Raw genomic sequence first — 21,258 nt, 5'->3', positions numbered from 1 at the left:
GTTTTCACGACGACATGGTCATCTGGAATGACTTCTGGTTTCCCCTTTTTGAATGATGAATACAGACTACCACGACCTGCTGGTGTGGAGAGTTACTGTATTTCCTCTCACGCAGGCGCAGAATGTACGTGGTTGTTGGCCGTTGGCTGTAGTCTTTGCGGTGTGTTCGAGTATTATTATAGTATTATTTCTGCACAAAGTACAGTAGAGACTCCGGCCCTGGAGACCAAAGCTACGGTCTCCCCTGCGTCCTCCGACCGCGGAACACTGTTTAGCAAGACGGACTTCCCTAGATATAACTTTGCAGTTTTGGTGCTTCCGTGTAGTTTGTGTTGGAGTCTGAGTCTGAACAGCGTAGCCACACACGAGCGCGCATGGGACACCGACCCTGATTGATTTATACGTGTAAGAAGTTACAAACAGTCCCTTTAAATAATAGAAAAGGTAAAGCCAAATGTTTGCATGATTAGTAATGGCAAACTTCCCAATTGGGACTAAAAAACGACTTGTATCCTGTCTAAAAAAGAGAGATCAATCTCATTAAGTCTTCATGTAGCTCTGGCAAGGTACTGAGGTACCTGAGGGACCACATGTCCTTCTGTCACTCCAAAGGAGACACTTGATGTAATCATTAAAACTTGTGATTAAGTATTCACATACAGTATTCCTATTTCCAAGGACAGTTCAGACTACACCTTTTATGAGCTAGAGTTAGAAAAGAGCCCGTAGTGAATCCTTCATACATTCACATTAACTTTATAGTTAGTGTGACATATTTTATTTCTGTTCTCTATCCTCAGATAATCTCTCGTCAGTCTGACAGATGATCCGCTTTGCCAGTCGATTATCAATTGAGTTTTACATCTAAATCTCATTACAGAATACATGTCCTGACATCTTTGCTCCTTAATTCATTTGAGTGATGTTGGCCTGAAATTTAGCAGATTCACTATCCGGCACAAACAGACACAGGACAGCGGAAACATCACATAAAAACTTGCCTGACGTCATTTAACTACATGAGATGGCATTGTCCACTTTGACAACTGTGATTCTGCAATTTTGCAGGAGAGCATCTGGCTTTGAAGCTGTAATTTGTAAACTAGAACACAAGCCTTTCAGAAGCAATAAATATTAATATGGAAACAAGCGGCAATTTTGCTTGTAGGCCTATTATACAGCATCTAAAAATGATGACGTAACAGAGAAAGACAGCAAGACAGAGAGAGCATGGAGGTGAAAGATGGTCCACAATCTAGCAGCAGGCTGACAATACTCCACAGCTCGTAAGCCATTCAGCTGCAGTCAGCCAGAGATATTTTTTGTGTAATCTGACCTTCCGGTCTACATAGACACTTCTGGGCCCTACCAGCCTGGCGGGGCAGCGTCACAGCCCCATGCCCCCTTTTATAGCCAGCCTGACACCCCCACAGCCGGACCCCCTCCTCACAGATTCACATGGCGGCTGAGTATCTGCAGGCTTGTTCTGCATGGGGACTGTTCGGAAGTCAAACTCACTGTAGCTCTACTTACCGGACTGTAAAAACACCAACAAACAATGGACAGGAAACAGAATCTGAACCGAGCCGAGACGTTCTCCTTCGTCAATCCCTGGATCAGATATTTCCTCTTCTTCTTCAGCTTCTTATTTTGGGTGAGTAGAGCTGCGCTGTTGAAGGATTAGTACTGACAAAAACACAGCTGTTATGGTGTCCCGGGACGCCATGTATTCTTAATATTTCTGAGCATACAAATCACCAGCTATCAGGGAGTTGTAGCTTTCCAAAAAAAAGTCAGATCTGCTAGAAAAGGAGGCCAGACTAAAAAAGGCAAAAGACAAAAAAGCTGATAAATAATAAATGAATAAATATAATTCAGATAGTACCCATAGCTGCAAACAGCAGGGGCACCCAGCCACCCTGCTGCTATACCTATTTTAAGTTTACTACAGTTATATATGGACACTGGGATTGCTCATACATCACTGTAGCAAATGTTGAGTGCTGCATTCTTATCAAATCAGTTGAGCACTGCATACTGAACTACAAAACACCTGGCAACTGTGTAGCCTGCTGGTAGTCTGTATCTGAATGTTTCTATATAGCTTACAAGGATATTCTGTCATGTACTGTTACTTCTTTGTAGGCTGCATTGTTCCATAATGGCTGCACAAATGTGGAGTCTATACAGTAGTGATTCCCACTTGTACCCCAGTGAGTACTTCTGCAGTTGCCAGGGGTATGTGGAGATATTGTGGAGTAAAGGCCCAGACACACCAAGCCAAAATCAAAGAACTAGAGGCGATGAAGGCGGACTGTTGCATCGCATCACGACGCCTTTGTCTTGGCCGACAAGTTGCACTCGAACACACCGCGAAGACTACAGCCAACGGCCAACAACCACGTACATTCTGTGCCTACGTGAGAGGAAATACAGTAACTCTTCACACCAGCAGGTCGTGGTAGTCTGTATTCGTCATTCAAAAAGGGGAAACTGGAAGTCAACCATTTTCACACCACTCTCACTCACCACTTAGCTTCATTCCAGATGACCATGTCGTTGTGAAAACATTCTTGTACTGGAATGATCAGATGAGATGGAAATGAAAAATATGAAGAGCCTTTTGTGTTTGCCCTCTTAACTTTACTCGTTGGCTTGCTTTCCTCACTTCCGTTTCTCTTCTCGTGCACAGATTCATTTAAGCTGAACAGCCAATAAGAGCGATTTTTCTCACTGATGCCCGTCAGTGTGAAAAAGTGTGATTCAACATGCTGAATCGGCTGAAAAAACTCTGACACGGGCAGACTAAAGCCAACGGTGCGGTACACACCGCAAAAACTAGGCCGACAGATGCTCATCGACGGCCCCAAACTGTCCGACGGCCGACTGTCGGCTTAGTGCATCAGGGCCTTAACAAAAGTAGTAACAACAAGTAGTAGTAGCTATCTATTTTAACCTTTTATCCAATACATTTGAGGTAAAAGGAAGTGATGCTGAAAGTGAAACTGTTGAAATTTAGCCAAAAGTAATGTATAAATTATTAAAAGTTAATTAAAAGTGATGAATAAATGATTGAAACAGCTTAAAGTATGGGATAAATGGTTGAAAAAGCTAAAGGTAATGGATAAAAGGGCAACATTTTAAATGATTATCCATTACTGGTAACAATCACACCTAAAGGTAATGGATAAATGGTAAAAGCATAAACTGGTAGAGAAAGAGACATGTATAAGTGTGTGTGTGTTTGTATGTGTGGGGTATATAGGTGGTACATAGGTGACTCTCTCCTAGTGAGTCCCTCACTTCCCTACCACAGGACTACTTCAAGCACACAGATCACATCTGTAGCTCTACACCTCCATCATATGCCTGTTCATCCAATCCTACACTAACGCAGCGAGGGGGCAAACACTGTACTGCGCTCTTACTGTGTTTAGAGCCAATCAGCAATAACTGCAGCCCCAGCAGCCGCACAAGCCCGGCCCGTGTTGACTTTGTTTATCAGACGCGGGCTCAGAAGTGAACACTGCACCCCTAATCCATCAGGTCTTTGTCCCCGCGTCCTCACGGCTCAGTTCAGCTGGCTTTCACCTCCGCGCACAATCCGCCGGGAGAAGCCTGATTCATCCCTTTGAAAAGCCTGAAAACAGAGCTGGAATACATTCACTGTGTGTGTGTGTGTGTGTGTGTGTGCGTGTGTGTGTGTGCGTGCGTGCGTGCGTGCGTGCGTGCGTGCGTGCGTGCGTGCGTGCGTGCGTCTCCTGTTGCAAATGCGCGGTGCCACCAGTATTCACATAAACACACACAGTGGCAAACTGACAAATGGAGCTGCAGGTGATCACACTCCTACACAACAGAGAATATCCTCTAAAAAACAAACAAACTGTGCTTTCAGAAATCTGGAAAACACTGCAGCTGCAAAGAAAAATGTGCATCGCCGACGTCTTGTGTTTTGTCAGCTATTGTCTTGTCAAGTCAGATTATCGATTCAAAAAAGTGATATACCATTTCAGAGTAACAATTTACTTCCCCGGAGCACAGAAAAAAAAAATTGGGCTGGATGTGAAAGGCTGCCAAATAAAAATTACACCTCTGTCATAGCAAACAAAAAACAAAGCAAAAATGATGCCGTGGCCTGTGGATCCTCATGACCTCTAGAGATCCAATACAGGGTTTTCACGCAGAGACAAAACCAATCCATGTTTGTACAGGCTGTATTCAAACAGGCACACACTCACACATGGACAAACGCCATCAGTAATTAGGAGACTCTTTGAATCTGGAGGCTGGAAATGAAAGCCAAGCAATGCAGATTGTTATTCAAGGTGAGAAAAACAATCAAGGAAAGGAGGGAAATTAGTGTTGACAATGCAATCAACAGGAAGCTCTAATTCCACCTACTTTCCACTCTCTTCGCTGTTTCATTGTGGAGCTTCTGTTCGGGTGAGCTCACGTCCTCTTCAGCAGCTTTACAACATTCCCTCAAGCGACACCATTACTTACAGCGCACACACACACACACACACACACACACACACACACACGTGGCCGTCCATGCCTGGATGCTGTCACTGTTTTGAGACCTCATTAATAGGAGGTCTTCTTCTCTTCATCCAGTGCATGCACGTTGTGGGCTGCCGACATCTCTTTTGTGTTCAATATTTCATACAGTTGGAGTTTTTTTTCTTCTGACTTTTAACAAAAGCACAGATCAGGTCTCAGACGGATCAGCACTCTGAACTCCTCACACACACACACACCATCTCATGCTTTCTCACCCTATTTCACCTTCTCTCTCTGATTTGTCTCCGTCTATATGTCTCTGTTCTTGTAGTTCAAGACACTGAAGAGAAAATAATTATCAATCGTCCACCTACAATAGTCAAAATACTACTCGGTAAACTGAGGAAAGAAGTTTTGAATTCTGATGGTGGCCTGCGTTTGTCAGAAAAACAAATTCTCCACTTTAATGTTCCACATTAACGGCATCCAAAATTCAGCCGAGCTCCATATGTTTTGTTATTTTTGTTTATTTCTTTGCCGCTGACATCCATCTGTCTGTTTATCCTAAACACATACACTGGCGCTGTTGCTACGGCTACGGGTGCTCTGCATACTCAGCACCTGAGGAAAAGCTCACCGTCGCTAATCTGATCACACCTGTCCTGGCTGACAGTGCAAATAAAATCTGTTGGAAACAAAGCCAGCTCACCGGGAGCAATATATCTACCTTGCAGGTTTTCACACGTCGAAATAAAGAATACACCCAGAAGAATTACACAGCCATAACTGGTGTATTTTCTAGATTTTGCAATGGATAATTAAGAAAAAGCTGAATGTGGTTATACAGGTGCGTGGATCGCAAATTTTTATCCAAACTTTTATGAAATAGTGCGAGAATTTGGGAATTGTGCTCATTCCTTTTCTTGTTGAGAGTTCGCTGGGAAGATTGATAGCCTACCACTGTCACATGTACATTATATTTTAATTAAAGCCAGGAGACTGTTAGTTTAAGTTAGCATAAAGTCGCAGGGGGGAAGACTTTTCTATACCTTTGGACATAACCAGGCTAGCTGTTTCCCCCTGCGTCTTTATGCAAACTTTAGCTGACAGATATGTGTCATGGTCCTAGGGTATTTGTTATAGGGTGAGTTGCCATAATGTGGGACACCGCCTAATGTGGGACATCTAAGCTCCAGTGGGTGCAGGTTGTCCTCAAACAAATAAAAGTCAATAAAACTATTGGTTCACACAAGATGTGGTGTCATGCGTTCAAAATCACATTACATGATATGTTTTCTTCATTGTCCCACTTTAGGAACTATGGTTTTGAAAAGTGGGACAGGATGATATGCCTAATGTGGGACAGCATGGATTGTGCAATAACAATGGTTATTTGTAGGGTTTTTTTTAGTCTTCTAATGCATTATTTTAGATGTTTAAGGTGAAGGGCAAATTATATTCCATAATTGGGAGTGGCTGCATCTCAGTTAAGTTAATATCTCAGCTGGTATGAGTCTCTTTTTTTCTAATTTCTGCACGTTGTTTTTATGCCTATAAATATGCATTACAGGTTATTCAATCATTATCCATAATGCAGTGTGCGGTAAGCAGGGTTTTATGCACATGCAGGTTTTATGTGTTGCCTCAAGGTTTGAAGTATGGGCTTCAAATAGGCCCTATATGCCTGTTACGGTTCTATATGTTCCCTGCAAAGTGAAATGAAGACATTTTAACGGTTTAACAGTTTTGCAATTCACAGCAGATTCATGAATTTTTAGGCTGTTCATTAAATTATGCTTTCTTTGCATAATATATATGATAATATAGGCTATGTATTGTCTTTCTAATATGCCTAAATGCTTAAAAACTATAAAATTATTATATTATTTAATGTATTGGCTTCATATCGCAATATATTCCAGAACTCTGAAATGCAGAATATGTCCCACATCAGGCTAATTGACCCTAGTTTGTTTTCTGTTTTAGTTTGAAAGTCCTCTCCTCTTGTGTCTTGTCTTGTTTCACTTCCTGCCTTTGTTTTTGTTTCCAGCATGTGTGATTGGCTGGCCCGTCCCTCATGACTTCCACCTGTTGCTCGTCAGCCCCGCCCTCACCTGTCCCTCCTTATCTTCCTCCTCCCCTGGTGTAGTCTCTGTGCTGTCCTTTGTCTTTTGCCAGTTCGTCTTCTTTGCCTTTATTGCTGCATGGAGTTTAGTTTATTGGTTTCTGCTGTCTCTGCTGTCTCTGTCTGCTGTTTGGACTCTCGGCTTGTAAGCTTTTTGCTTTATTAAAGTATTTTCTTTGTATCAGCCCGCCTGTCAGAGTCTGCATCGGCCTGTGCTGCTCCCTGCATCACAACAATATGAGAGTGGATCCACTCTCATATTGTTAGGTGAAAAGTTTTCACCCAACTCTCTGCAAGAAAGGGAATAAGCATATTTCACAAAAATATTCATCTAACCAGGCCTAACCCATGCCCAGGCTTGGTTTTCTAGTGATTGCAGCATTTGGGCCATTCCTGTTATGCAGCAACATGAATTACTTCCTCATATTTTTTTTTTAAATGTGTCATATATATTTTTTAAAAATGGCTTTAATTATAGATTACGGTTTTCTTTAACATAAACAAAGAATAATGCACATGACATTTTTTTCTCAAAGGAGTAAAGTAGGGTGAGCACAAACTTTTATGTCTTTTTATTTTTCATGTTTCATGATGTTAATATGTTCGTCACACTCTTAAAGTTCCTCACTGTTCGGCTAAATTATGAAGAAAGTTGTTCCAATCAAGAACATTAAAAAACATATTTGATATAGTTAAAATTCTGTTCATGTGTAGAAGGTTAACTAGCTAAATCTGGATCACTCAGAGCTATGGCTGCAGATTTTCCACCATGTTCGGTCTACACCAAACAGACCAATATACACCCATAAGGATGATTATTTGAGTGCCTGAGATAGTTCCAATAGGTTTTCCTGACAGTTAAACATATCTCTATTCTTTTGTAATGCAAAAAAACCATAAAAAATCCATCTTTTCTTTCAAAAGTTATGAGGCCGAAATGCTGCTGCATAACCTGAATGACCCATTTGGTAGCCAATTTTGATCTAAGAGATATTGAAAAAAAATTTAAGCAAAATGTGAGCACAACCAGATCGGAGCAGCAACCATAAGAGAAAAGGGAAAATAAGTAATCTGCTACATGTGCTATTTGATTCAAGTCTTTCTGTGGTTTCTCTCCTTTTCCCACCCAGACTTTCTCCTTGTTGATTGTTGCCATCGGGGTCTATGCTAAAGTCCAGAAAGCTACAGGTAAACCTACATACATGACATTTTTTTACACATTCAGGTACATACAAAGGCATTTTTCCACACTTCTCAAACTCTACAGAAATTGCCTATTATTATCCTGTGTTTCAACTATAGAAAATGTTTAGTTATGTCCATTTGTCTCCTGTGATAAGCTGTCCTTCCTCCATACATTGCAGTCTCTTGAGCTGTGCTGGTGTGAGATGGTGGCTTCTTATAGCTGCACACCTGTTGAGTCACCCCAGCAATAAGCAATCGCTTGTCACGTTTAGTGGGCCGGTGAATTTTAGCTTTATCCTTATTTTACCTTGTGTCATTATTTTCACATTTAATCTGCAACATTCAGTAGATGGACAACAAAAAGGATTAACCTGGGCTCATTCCACTGATTACGCCTCTGCATAATCCACAACAGATCATCGATATTTTAAGAGAATGAAGGCAGCCGGTGTAGGAAAGGGAGGACGGGTGAGGGGAATGAATTTGATAAAGGTTAGGAAATGAAAAATACAAGCAGGGAGGAAAAGAAGTAACGGTAGGAATAGAGGTCAGAGGACAGACATCTAAACACGGGCTGTTCCTGTCTTTCTGCCAGACACGGTGCGGGACACGTTCCTGATCGACCCGGCTATCATCCTAATTGTGGTGGGGGTGGTCATGTTCTTCATCACTTTCTGTGGTTGCATCGGAGCCCTCCGAGAGAACATTCGCCTCCTCAAGACAGTAATAGACATAACAAACACATTACTAATACTGGCGCTGTGCTTTGCTTCTGATACGGCAGCTCAAATTTACATTTAATCCAAAGCCAAGTCTTACATCTCATGTGTAACAACAACAACAAATCTGATTGTTACGATTCTGTCTTAGTCAGACTGTGTTTTTAATATTTATATGTATCTTTTCTTTTCGTAGTTCTCCTTCAGCCTGACATTGGTCTTCCTCACCCAGATGGCCATAGCAATTCTGGGCTTTTTCTACTCTGATCAGGTACTCATCTGACAGTTCTGTGCACCAGCTTAGTTATTCTATAATATAAAGTCACTATAAGGTCATTTGGTCTCCAGTTCTCTTCCGCAGAGACACCGCCATCGACCATAAATGCCCCTGAGCTCCATTGATTTAGAGTATTCTTACCCAGCTTTGGGACATTCTGTACATTTGCAACCTTCTATACAGTGTATAAAACTTAACAAGGCATAGCATCTGAACCCGCAGATTGGCCCACTGATCCCACAGGGGGAATATCTTGTCATTGTCTGAGCCACACAGCATACACAGAAAGAAAAACACATATACGCCAGTACTACAGTGGAAATCCGTGTTTCTGTCGCTGTCTATAAGCCCTGAAAATGTGTGTCTTAGGTTTGTTTTGTAGACTGCCAGAAAAAGAGAGGAAAGCATCCTAATTCTCTCTGGATGCGCCGACTTAAACGGACTCGACTGGAAAATACTCAAAGTATACTTCCAGCTTATTGTCATAGTTTTGATTTTGTAATAAGAACAGCGAACTGAAAAGACGAGGCCAGAAACACAAACAGTGAGACGATCAGACCTCCTAAGCAGGCGAATGGTATAATTACTACCTACTGTATGATGTCCGTTGTTAACATCATTAACATATTTAACCTACTGCACTTGCCATAACTGTGCATACACATAGTTTTTCTCTGATATTAGGGATCATTACAGTGCGCCAAAGAAAACTGTTTATATGATGAGTTTTATGAGAAGTGAATAACTCATTGCATTATAACCAAAATGATGGCCAAAGCTACATTGATAATAGCCTACTCAAGTTATAAGAAGACAGAAGTGGTTCCCAATTGTTTTTTCGTTGTGACAATTAATACAAGGCTGTGACCTGTCGTGGAGAAGGATGGAGGATGGAAATCGAGAACCCATTCTAAATTGTCTGATCCATTGGATCAAAGATTAAGATGCCGGCACTTTTTTCGGACTGTCGCGCGTTGCAAACATTCATGTGTCATGATGTCAAACACTGCTGGAAACTTGCAACAAAAAGGTGTTTCCAATTAATTACCCAGACCAGGGGTCAGCAACCTTTACTATCAAAAGAGCCATTTTAGGCAAAAAAAAAATCTGTCTGGAGCAGCAAAACATTTGAGCATTGTGATGAAGGTAACACAGTTTATAGTCTAAGTACATAAGTCTAATAGGGCCAAAATGCAAATGTACTACGTAGTATTAGGGCCACATTGAAGGAAAAAAATCTTTATGAGAAAAAAAGAAAATAACACGTAAAATTCCTACTTTATAATATTATGACTTTATTCTCATACAGTATTATGACTTTTTCTCGTAAACATTTTACTTTATTCTCGAAATCTCAGATTTATGTTTTTCCTCAATGTGGCTAATACTCCGTTGTACCGTCATACCATAGACCTACAACAATGATTCATTAAAATTTAAATGTAAACAAAAAACAGTTATTCATTTCCATTTTTATAAATCCACCGCGCGGTCTGTCCCGGGGATTCAACATGGGGTCAGGGACGGCTGCTCAGGGTGGGAGGATCCCCTCATGGGACCTCTCCCTGGTGCTGGCCGAGCATATTTTTTCCGTGGCGGTGCGTAACGAGTGGCTAGGTCTGCTTGGAAAGGCCTGGGGTGAAGGCTGCTCTCAGCTCTGCCCACAGGATCCATCATTTCCACGCTTCCCATTCAATGCAGCCGTGCAATGCATTCTGGTAGTGCAACATTGCGTTTCAAGAGACTGATCGTCACATTGGCCGCTTCTCATTTGCATAAAATTGAGGTCTAGGCTACTTTACGCAAATCAGGTCCAGCTTACAGATAAGCAGAATTGATAATGGCATTGGTATCAATAAAATCATATTAATTCCCATCCCTAGTCGTAAGATAAGATAAGATAAGATATTCCTTTATTAGTCCCGCAGTGGGGAAATTTGCAGTGTACAGCAGCAAAGGGGAAAGTGCAAAAAACAAGAAGCATCAGCTAACACAGTGAAAAAAGAACTAAACAAAGTGTAACAAAATATGAACCATTTAAAAAGAAGGAAGTATAAAAATAGGAGTAGTAACAGCTCGCATCTGTATTACTGCATCTTAATTCCATACATATATTACAGTACATACTAATTCTAAGCACTTCTTGAGCATGCAGTGTGTATACACTGGAAACATGACCAAATATATGAACTCAAAAAAACAAAAGTGTACTGTTGATACACTACACTATTTTCCCTTAATGCAATGCCAAAAGGAAATGGGGGAGCTACTCACAATTGAAAACAAGACTAAAGCTGTGTCCCAAATCCAGACTACAGTATATAAAGAGGAAAAGCAAATTAAGTGTATAAAAAAAAGTCAGTGTGCATACTAAATAGAACACTTGATTTTTGAGTTTACTGTTAATGTACATTTCTTTCCAAATATGCAATGCATAAAGGAAATTCGAGGAGCTACTCAAAGCTGCAAAAAGCACTTTAAATTAAATTGCAGATTGTGGAGAGACAGTTACTGAAATAGCATGGAGACAAAAAAAGAAATAATGAATCTTCTTCGTGTGGTTTAATGTGCAGCAAAATTCTTAAGATTGATGTACACCGTGCAATGTATTGATTGACGTACGGCTCTGTACTGTATAATTTCCTGTTAGCATAAAGTAATAAAGTTTGTTGTTTGCATAACTGCATAAACAGTATATACTATAGAGATTTGTATGATATAGTACATACTGCATACAATTAGTATGTAGTATGCAATTGGGACATAGAAAGCGATATTAAATTCTAAGACTGTTTCATCTGAATAAGTTTCAGAAGCCTCAAGAGGTACAATTATACAGTATTTAACAAGAGAAAAAACTTGTTTAGAGATAGTCCAAAGAAAAAAAAAATTGTGTGGAGGATTCTTGTTTCTACACTTTAAGAAAATAATAATCATTCTATAACCCCTTGTTCCAATCACTGAATAAAAGTGTCTGTATGAAAACAGATAATCCACTTAATGACTGCACGAGTGTATATGTATGTGCGTTCCTGTGTATCCATCTGAGCCGTATATGACCCCAGTGATTGATTTGAAAGCTACAGGGAAGGGAAAGCATCCACTTATCTCCTACGGTAACATCCCATTAGGGCTCCGCTGAGAATAAAAACACAAGAGCCAGCGGTGGCAACGGTCCCTGACATCAGTGTGTGGCGAGGTGCCTGGTGCCTGATGATACCTCTCCTCTCCCTTGTGTTCTCCGTCAGCGCTCGGACTGCCTGCTGCTAAACAGAGCAGTTTAACAACCCTCCAAGCATCCTTCCTCTGCTAAATGATTCAAATGCTTCGGCACTTCAAAGTGGAACCAAATGTTCCATTTCAACCAATCCCTTGAAGGAGACTCTGCCACTAATGACATGGGGAGGTGTGACGGTGGGCTGCAAGGCCCACGAGCACATACCGCACCACGTGTGAAAAGGCAGGGAGAGGGTGGGGGGGTACGCTGTAAAAATCCTAACACAATTTAGTAAAAACTACTTCAGGATAAAGATTTGGGCTATATTGATTCAGCTCACAGTATTTATCAACATAACCTGTTCTAACGCCGACTGTAATAAGAACAATTCAGAGAGCCTTCAGCAAACTGCTCACAGAAGTTCATTTCGAGCTCAATGAAATTTTAAAGTTCAGTGGCTCATTTGCATACGGTGCTCCTATTAGCATATATTACATCTGAACTCAAGTCTGTGTAGCCATGGCCCTCTTTGTTTTCAAAATTTTAAAAGATGGAGATTTGCATTGAATTCATTCTCTAACTCTATAAAAGGAATATAATATCATGGACAATTTAAGCTAACAAAATAAAGTAGCACATAATTTTAATGTCTGAATCAACCTCATCTCGTTTGAAACAGATTATACAAACAAATCAATGTATTTCATTTATATTTTATCTGGATTTTGTTCAGTCAGCTCAAGCGGAGCTGATGAAAATTACCACATTATCTTAACAAATGGGCAAATTCAAGCAATTATCTACTGCAGCTGAAATAGCGTAAAACCTGCGTGTGTGCTCTATATTTGGTATGCATCGTGTCCATTGATCTCAAAGGCGTGAATGATTTTATTATCATCACTATGATGCACTCCTGCAGCCATCACACTGCAGCAGCTCCTGCTCTGCTGCCTTCTTGTCGAGATGCATCCCACTGGGGGCTCATACAATGCAAACAAGAGGATATTGTGTCCCCCTCTGACATCTATTATTATTTATGTTTATTTTTTCATGGGCAGATACATGAGCATAGAATATTCAATGAAGAGACTAAGGCCGGATATCATAGCGTTTATAGCCTAAAAGCTAATTTGTAACGTGTCCCTTGGTGACTTTTTATAAAAAATACATTTGCAGTGCAAAGCAACATAAATACTGTATACTGTATGCAATTTACAATAAAGGATTACTGGATTAACCGTGAATACATCGCCCGATCACTCTTGAGAAATGGTTTTATTAACTTAGATTTGAAACGATCCCAGATATGATCCTGTTTTGAGCTGTGTAGGGATTTCTACAGTGTCTGTCCAAAGGAGGTTTCACAAATAGGCACTTTGCAATCCTCCATATTGCAACCCAAGTAATTAATGGAGCCACAAAACCTCAAGAGGTTCCACCATGTTGCTGAGCACGTTGTTAGGGGCCTGGTTATAGAGACATCAGTAGATAAGTTCACCACTGGTAATTTTGTATTTCTTTAGATCATGGCAGTGTTGAAATCAAAGTTACTATTCTGTGTGTAAACTCCCACATGTCCTCTCTCTCTTAGACTCGTGACGCTTTGGGAAAGTTTGTGAAGAAAGCCATTGTGCACTACAGGGATGACCTGGATCTGCAGAACCTGATGGATTACATCCAGAAAGAGGTGCTCTGGCCAATTCCACTTAGCTTGAAGGGGCTGTGCTTGTGCCTGTAGCTATCCACATCACACAAGTCTTCAAATTGATCACAGCTAGTGGTTTATTGAATACGTCTGAGCACTAAACTGTGAAACCACAACCAGAGACCACAGAGCTGTATGTGTTATGTTTATTATGTTGGCCTTGGTGAGGGGTTTTCCACATGAGAGGGCTACATGTTACATACAGTTCCTGCACTCTGCGGGTCTCCTCATGTGATATTCCTCTTCCATCTGTACACACTGGCACACTTGCGAGCCCGGGTTTTCCCATGGGGGCAGCCCAGACTGGCAGGATGTACAGTTCAGAGCAAGACCACATTTCTAAATATAAACCTGTGCTGTGCTCTGCTCTTTCTCTCTCTCAGTTCAAGTGTTGTGGGTGGAACAACTACACAGACTGGTCTTGGAACCTGTACTTTAATTGTACACATGAGAACCCCAGCTCTGAGCGCTGTGCTGTGCCTTACTCCTGCTGCACTCCTGTTCCTGGAGAGGTGCGTGCTTTTTTCTGTGAAGCCTCATGACATGCACTGTGTAGACAAACTAATACAAAAGCTTCATGGAAAACTGCCAACTGTACAGTAATTTGAACTTTAAAAACCCTGCCACAAAGAAGACTCAAATTAGATTGAATGCTATTTAGCACCATTTGTTAGCTGGGGGTTTTACATTAATGTGAAGCAACTAATTAAGTTGCAAGGTGCCTTGTGTAAAAACTAGTAGATGTATCAGTCACCGAGGACACACACAGGACAATTTACAGAACATTGGATTGCAGCCGCTGATAGCACCCTGAATTGCGCATTCATTTGCAACCGCTATCTTCCCCGTCTCAAGGTCCAATATACAAAAGATATTGACTTTTTAAAAAAAAATCATAGTATAGTATGTTGATAAGAAGTCATAGTATGAAAAAAAAAATGCAAACAGTCATAGCATAGTATGTTGAAAAAAAGTCATTGTATAGTATGTCGAAAAAATAACAAAAGTGATAGCGTAATATCTTGAAAAAAAGTAATTGTATAGTATGTTGGAAAAAATAAAAAAATGTCATAGTATAGAATGTCGTAAAAAAGTCATAGTATAGTATGCCAAAAAAAGGCAATACAGTCATAGTATGTCGTTAAAGTCATAGTACATGTAAAAAAAATGTCATAGTATAGTATGTCGAAAAAATAGTCATAGTATGTTTTGTTGAAAAAATTAAAAAGCTATATTGTGTCAAAAAAATAAAAAGATGTCATAGTATATTATATGGAAAAATAATCATAGTATAGTATGTTGAAAAAAAGTCACAGTATATGTAAAAAAAGTTATAGTATGTCGAAAAATAGTATCTCTAAAAAAATTAATTGTATAGTATGTCGGAAATAATTAAAAATGTAATAGTATAGTATGTCGAAAAAATTCCAAAAGTGATAGCGTAGTATCTCGAAAAAACTTCATTGTATAGTACGTCGGAAAAAATAAAAATGTCACATTATAGTGTCGAAAAAATAAAAAAATGTCATAGTATAGTATATTGAAAGTAAATCATAGTATAGTATGTCGAAAAAATAAAAAAATGTCAAAGTATAGTATGTCGTAAAAAAGTCATAGTATAGTATGCCAAAGAAATACAAAACAGTCATAGTATAGTATGTCATTAAAAAGTCAGTACATGTCAAAAAAAGTCAAAGTATAGTATGTTGAAAAAATAAAAAAATGTTATAGTATAGTTTGTCAAAAACAAATAATAGTATAGTATGCCAAAAAAATGCAAAACAGTCATAGTATAGTATGTTGGAAAAAATTCATAGTATAGTTTGTCGAAAAACAGTCATAGTATAGTAGGTCGAAAAATAAAAAATGTCATAGTATAGTATGTCAAAAGAACAGTCACAGTATAGTATTTAAGTTTTTTTTTAAAAAGTCATAGCATAGTATGTCGAAATTTTTAAAAAAATTCCTCGTATAGTATGTCGATAAGAAGTCATAGTATAGTATGCCAAAAAAATATGCAAAAGTGTCATAGTATGTCGAAAAATAAAAAATGTCATAGTATAGTATGTCAAAAAAGGTCATGTATGTTGTAAAAAGTCATAGTACATTATGTTGCTAAAAAAGTCAGTATAATATGTCAAAAAAGGCAAAAAAGTAATATTCAAGATTCAACATGTTTATTGTCACGTCGATTATACAAGTACAATCATGTGAAATACTTTTTGCTGGGAAGCTCCATTAAAAAGAATAAGTTATATTACAATAATAAAAGGAAGTTTTATTATTACTTTTATTAGGGATATTAAGAACATATATATACAGTATAAGAGGCAGTGAGATAAATATAGAAGCAGAGTTGGGTACTATAAAAATATTGCACAGGCATTTATGTTTTTATATTGCATTGATTGAAGTGTTGCATGTTTATTGCACTTTTTGTGAGAGAGTGTTGTATGAATTATCTATTCAAGAGTCTTATGGCCTGGGGAAAAAACTGTTTCTCAGTCTGCTGGTGTGAGTCCTGGGGGTCCTGTATCTTCTACCAGAGGGCAGGAGGGAGAACAGGCTGTTGTGGGGGTGTGTGGTGACCTTAATGACCCTCAGGGACTTCCTGAGGCACCGCTGGGTGTACGGCTCCTGAATGCTGGGCAGCTCGCACCCGGTGATATGTTGGGCATATAGTATGTCGATAAAAGTCATAATATAGTATGTTGGAAAAAAATGCAAAAAAGTCATAAATACACCATATGTCACAAAAGTCATAGTATGGTATGTCGAAAAAGTAATAGAATAGTCAGTCGCAAAAAGACATAAAGTCAAAGTATAGTATGGCGTTAAAAACTCAGTATAGTATGTTGTTGTAAAAAGTCAGGAAAAAGACTTAGAATATCAAGAGTAAAACAAGGTATAGAATGACGAAAAAAGTAAAACAGCTATAGTATGGTATATTAAAAAAAAGTTTAAAAAAAAATGTATGTTGAATAAAGTCACGACAAAGTCAATGTAGTATATCGAAAAATATACATATTATATACAAAGTATATTATGTCAAACAAAAGTAGAAAAAAAGTCATAGTATATTCTGTCAAAAAAGTTAAAAAAAAGTCAGTATATTATGTCGAAAAATGTCCCAAAAAAGTCATATATAAATCATGTCAGGAAACATTATAAAAAAGTCAATATAGTATGTCAAAAAAGAAAAAAGTCATAGTATTGTATGCCAAAAGAAGTCATATAGTATGTCGAAAAAAGTAAAAAAAAAAAAAAAGTCACGGTATAGTATTTATCATAAGTCATTAAAAAATCTGTATAATATGCCAGAAAAAATCATAAAAAGGCAATACTATAGTATGTCATAATAAATGTTATAGTATAGTATGTCATAAAAAAGTCATATGTTATAAAAAGTTATAACATACAATACCATTAGTGGTCTGTGGATGCTCAAATGCTGACCGAGTTCCTTGACAATGACAAACACTACTTACATTATTCTTACATTGGATAACCATACATGTGTGTCAAAACTGCAGAAGCTATTTATTTGTTAGCCAGGAGGCGATATCAACATGACATGACTGCTGCTGGTTATAATTTTCCTTTCCTTTGGGTGAAGTAAGTTGTCGTGCATAGAACTGGTCTGATAACGACCAAACAGTTTCTCCCTTGTGAAGAATCTGCAGCTTGCATGAACGACTGGTATGTGACTTTGAGTGTCTTAGTGAGTCAGGAGTAGCAAGCTCCGTGAGGTGATTTGCAAAAAAACAAAAAGTTCAAAATTATGTAATAATCAAGGGGAAAGTCTCTAAAGTCAAGCCAGACAAACATCAACTGCAGACACTAGCTGAACCTAACCAACTGGGATATAATGCTCATATCCAACATATAGTGTTGATGTGCTGTCTGATATGCAGCCTGCAGTAACATGACCAATCTCTGTGGGCAGTGGTGATTTACCTGTTTCAAAATGTAAGCCCTTTTTCATGAAGGTTTTATGACTTTTTGTCTACACGGAATCCACACTGGCAGCTACTTGCAGCACATGCATAACAAATTAAACGTCTGCACATAAGGATGCATGTTGGCACACAAGCAGTACATGTAAATACTGCTCTCACGCATGCATGAATACACACATTTGCCCTCGGACAAAGACACATACAAAATGTTTGTCCAACCCTCTGTGCAGCAGCACACAGCAGCACAGCTTACAAGCCACCAATGACAATCCCTTCCAGTTTGTGTGAAGACAGAAAACTAAAGAGTGCGTGTAGATCCATCACACCAATATTGATTGTGCATCACACGACACGGAAAACAGATCACAGCAACCTTTTTCTACATGGGTGAAAAATCAATTAATTAAACACTAGAGGAGCTGATGCAGTGCTGCAACCTGCTGTTCATAGCCTGTAACTGCATGGCTACTTCAGGGACTAAACAGCCTTTCTTGTCACATCAAATGGACGTGGTTGTATCGCTCTATTGCTGTTTTCTTTTCCTATTCTTTTATTCACAAGTCTCTACAGTCAACAGGGTTCTGCGAATCTCTCCCTCGGCTGTCACAACAGTTAATATATTTGTCAATGCAAATAAAACGAGATTTCACAGCAGCCTACTGCTTCTGAATACTATTTCCAGTGTTTCAGGTTTAAATCAATAAGACAAAAAGAGAAAAGACAATCTCTCAAACTCTACCGTTTTTTTCTGTCTCTCTTGTCTTTGTCCATCTGGTGTACAGACGGTGATCAACACTATGTGCGGTTTTGGGATTCAAACCCAGAACTTCCTGGAGGCAACCAAGTCAATCTACCCGGTAGGCTGTGCGGACAAAGCAGTGATCTGGATCGAGTCTCATCTGTTGCTGGTGGGGGCTCTCGCCCTGGGTCTGGCCTTGCCTCAGGTGACTCCACACATGCACACACTTACTCAATTAAGGCTGTGCACCAATTGGCAACATTTGCTTTTGGTAACCTCAGACAATTCTGGGCTGAAATGGCTCTAGTCTTGTCTTAATTAAGCTCTCACACATACAAATCTATTTAGACATCAACCTAGAGGCTCACCAGATTGAGCGTGTAGCAAATCGACATATTGACGGGCTCGCTCCCTCAAAAAGGCAGACTCGCATGGTGCATTTGGACGGGGCTGCGTAGTAGTCCCGGCAACACTTCATCAATCACGACCTTGCACCTTTCCCGAACACGAACAAACATCAATCCAGAGAACAACTTCCCTGCACAAGCACAGATTGTCTCACATAGAATAAGCCTGTCCTTTATACAGAAGAGGGGAGGGGGGGGGGGGGAATCTAATAAAAATCTTATTCTGAAAGAAACCAACAGGGTGTAGGGTTAATGCGAGGCCATTGGGATAGAACTGATTTAGAATGGAGGGTTATACCTAGACAGCAATAGCTAGGCACAATGGGACAATGAATTTTTAACTGCACATTATTCATTTATTACACTGTTCTAGACCGAAAGCTCAGGTTAATGTGCTACCGAAGGTAGAAGCCTGCCTGCGATAATGTAAGATTATGTGCCTGAGAAAGGAGCATACTCCTTCTCGCTGAGCACCGCTGCACAACACACCTCAAATACCACACAGCATTAAGGACTGTCAACAAGTCAAGTCAATATGTTAGATTGGCCATGAAATCAAATTAGCACTTATCAAAAGCTGCCTCTAAATAATTAGTATGCGTACTTATCAAAATTATTCAGCTACTGTCACGTTGCATTCTACCGCAGCATGTAGCTTTGCCACTGGATCTTCAGCTTGATCTCTCTCGCACTCATATCTGGCTGATTGGGTCCCCAAAGATTCTGCTAAGAGGGAAGCATGTGAATTACCCATGAGTTCTGTCAAAACAATTGCACTAGTATTCCAGTTTGCTTTGATGTGCAGGGAATCTGATGATGAAGTTCTCTTTTTTTTTTATCTTGCTCATCCTAACTAAACACCATTACTGGATTTGTCTGCATAACGAGCCGCGTTTACATCAAACTGTTCATTATTGAAAAGCTCTGTTAAAAGCTGTGTTCGCCGCTGAATGTGTCTGTGTGTCCCCGCTGTGAAAGACACTTTGCAATCAGCTCTATAGAAAGTGATACGTATTGAGTTGTATGATCCTGTTAAAGGAACAGTGTGTAGGATCTGGCGGTATCTAGCAGGAACATTTAACTAGTGTTTGGTTTGTCCATTCTGGGCTACTGTTGAAACATGGTGGTGCAATATGGTGAACTCCGGTGTCTCCCTGCGGGCGTAGTCGGGAGGCAATGTCGTGTCTCGCTGTGGAGCTCCGTCACCAACCCGCTTTTCCTGCTCAGCCTCCTGTGTCTCCATCTCCGGAGGGAGACACAGGAGGCTGAGCAGGAAAAGCCAGCATTGATTCATGGAGAGCCCTTCGTCTGATCAGCTAACATTACTGCCAAGCAGCTGAAATATAGAGTGATATTGTGGTTTTAGCTGACGTGTGTCTCCTCACTGTTTTGAGCGACGCTCATTCAGGTATATTTAGAGCGAGCAAGCGCGACCCCGACGCTGACTTTCGTTGATTTAACGGCCACAGGTGTCGCTGCTAACGTGCATTTCTGAAAGTTACAAATAGTCCCTTTAAGTTATTTTACTGATAAACAATGAAATATTTAATGTTTACTAATTGTTAGTAATGCTAGAATTTCTGTTATTATAGATGCTTTACAAAGTATTTATTAACTAATTAACAAGGTATTATAATCATCAATCAACTTTATAATAGCCATCCAAATAATATTTATAGATGCTTTACAAACTAATTATTAAGCAGTGTGACAAATTTCTGTCTGTTTATAGATGTTTTACAATCAATTTCTATATTATATACATACACATATATATACACACATATATACTGTATATATATATATACAGTATATATACACACATATGTATATGTGTGTGTATTTATACATATACATATATAAAATGTTCTGTGCAATAATACTGATAAAACAGAAATTATAGCATTAATAATTAGTTAACCATATTATCATTTCATTGTTTACAGTAAAATAACTTAACTAAGTTTAATTAACTATCAATTTACCATTTATAAATGGTTCTTATAAAGTGTTACCAATTATACACTAAAGAAAAGATACTTAATATTATATTCCATTTCTGCCAAAAGATCCCCTCATTGTTACACACTGGTCCTTTTAATATAAGTATACAGTGATTTCAAGTGATGCAACCCAAACAGTCTCATCTAATTTTATTTCCTAGAGATGCTCAGTACACGCTGTACAGTTACATAGTCTGTTCTGTAATCTAAAGTGGCTGTTACCGTCCTCTAGATTGCAGGCATCGTGCTGTCCCAGATCCTGATCTCGCAGATCCAAGATGAGATTACCTCAGTGTTGTGAAAGCGGGCCGCCGCGGGGGAAAGAGAAGAATTTACAGTACTCCGCTCAGCTCGTCTGACATGTGCAAGGACATCTTTTTTTTTTACTGCTACTGTATCACTGCAACATTTGAGTACAT

General features: G+C 39.3%; 1 protein-coding gene across 3 annotated transcripts; it reads left to right on the top strand.

Annotated features, from left to right (window-relative positions):
• Window positions 1–1,462: 1,462 nt before the first annotated feature.
• Window positions 1,463–21,211, top strand: tspan33b (tetraspanin 33b). 3 transcript variants are annotated; one of them, XM_074631820.1, is made up of 8 exons: window positions 1,463–1,654; window positions 7,759–7,816; window positions 8,409–8,458; window positions 8,729–8,803; window positions 13,618–13,713; window positions 14,115–14,243; window positions 18,473–18,634; window positions 21,072–21,211. In XM_074631820.1, exons 1-8 carry the CDS (start codon window positions 1,559–1,561, stop codon window positions 21,138–21,140), a joined length of 735 nt encoding a protein of 244 aa, XP_074487921.1. In that variant the 5' UTR covers window positions 1,463–1,558; the 3' UTR covers window positions 21,141–21,211. The 3 variants fall into 3 exon arrangements, with proteins under 3 accessions (XP_074487921.1, XP_074487918.1, XP_074487919.1); XM_074631817.1 differs by having other exon boundaries at window positions 8,409–8,536; XM_074631818.1 differs by lacking the exon at window positions 1,463–1,654 and adding an exon at window positions 6,629–6,773 and having other exon boundaries at window positions 8,409–8,536.
• Window positions 21,212–21,258: the final 47 nt, after the last annotated feature.

Source organism: Sebastes fasciatus, chromosome 4 (genome assembly GCF_043250625.1).
Source record: "Sebastes fasciatus isolate fSebFas1 chromosome 4, fSebFas1.pri, whole genome shotgun sequence".
Lineage (NCBI taxonomy): Eukaryota > Metazoa > Chordata > Actinopteri > Perciformes > Sebastidae > Sebastes > Sebastes fasciatus.
This window is presented reverse-complemented; position numbering and strand designations above follow the sequence as displayed.

Coding starts and splice junctions, on each gene's coding strand:
- tspan33b (XM_074631817.1), top strand. CDS start 1,559: ATGGACAGGAAACAGAATCTGAACCGAGCCGAGACGTTCTCCTTCGTC. Junction 7,817..8,408: donor TAAAGTCCAGAAAGCTACAG/GTAAACCTACAT, acceptor TCTTTCTGCCAG/ACACGGTGCGGGACACGTTC. Junction 14,244..18,472: donor GCACTCCTGTTCCTGGAGAG/GTGCGTGCTTTT, acceptor TCTGGTGTACAG/ACGGTGATCAACACTATGTG.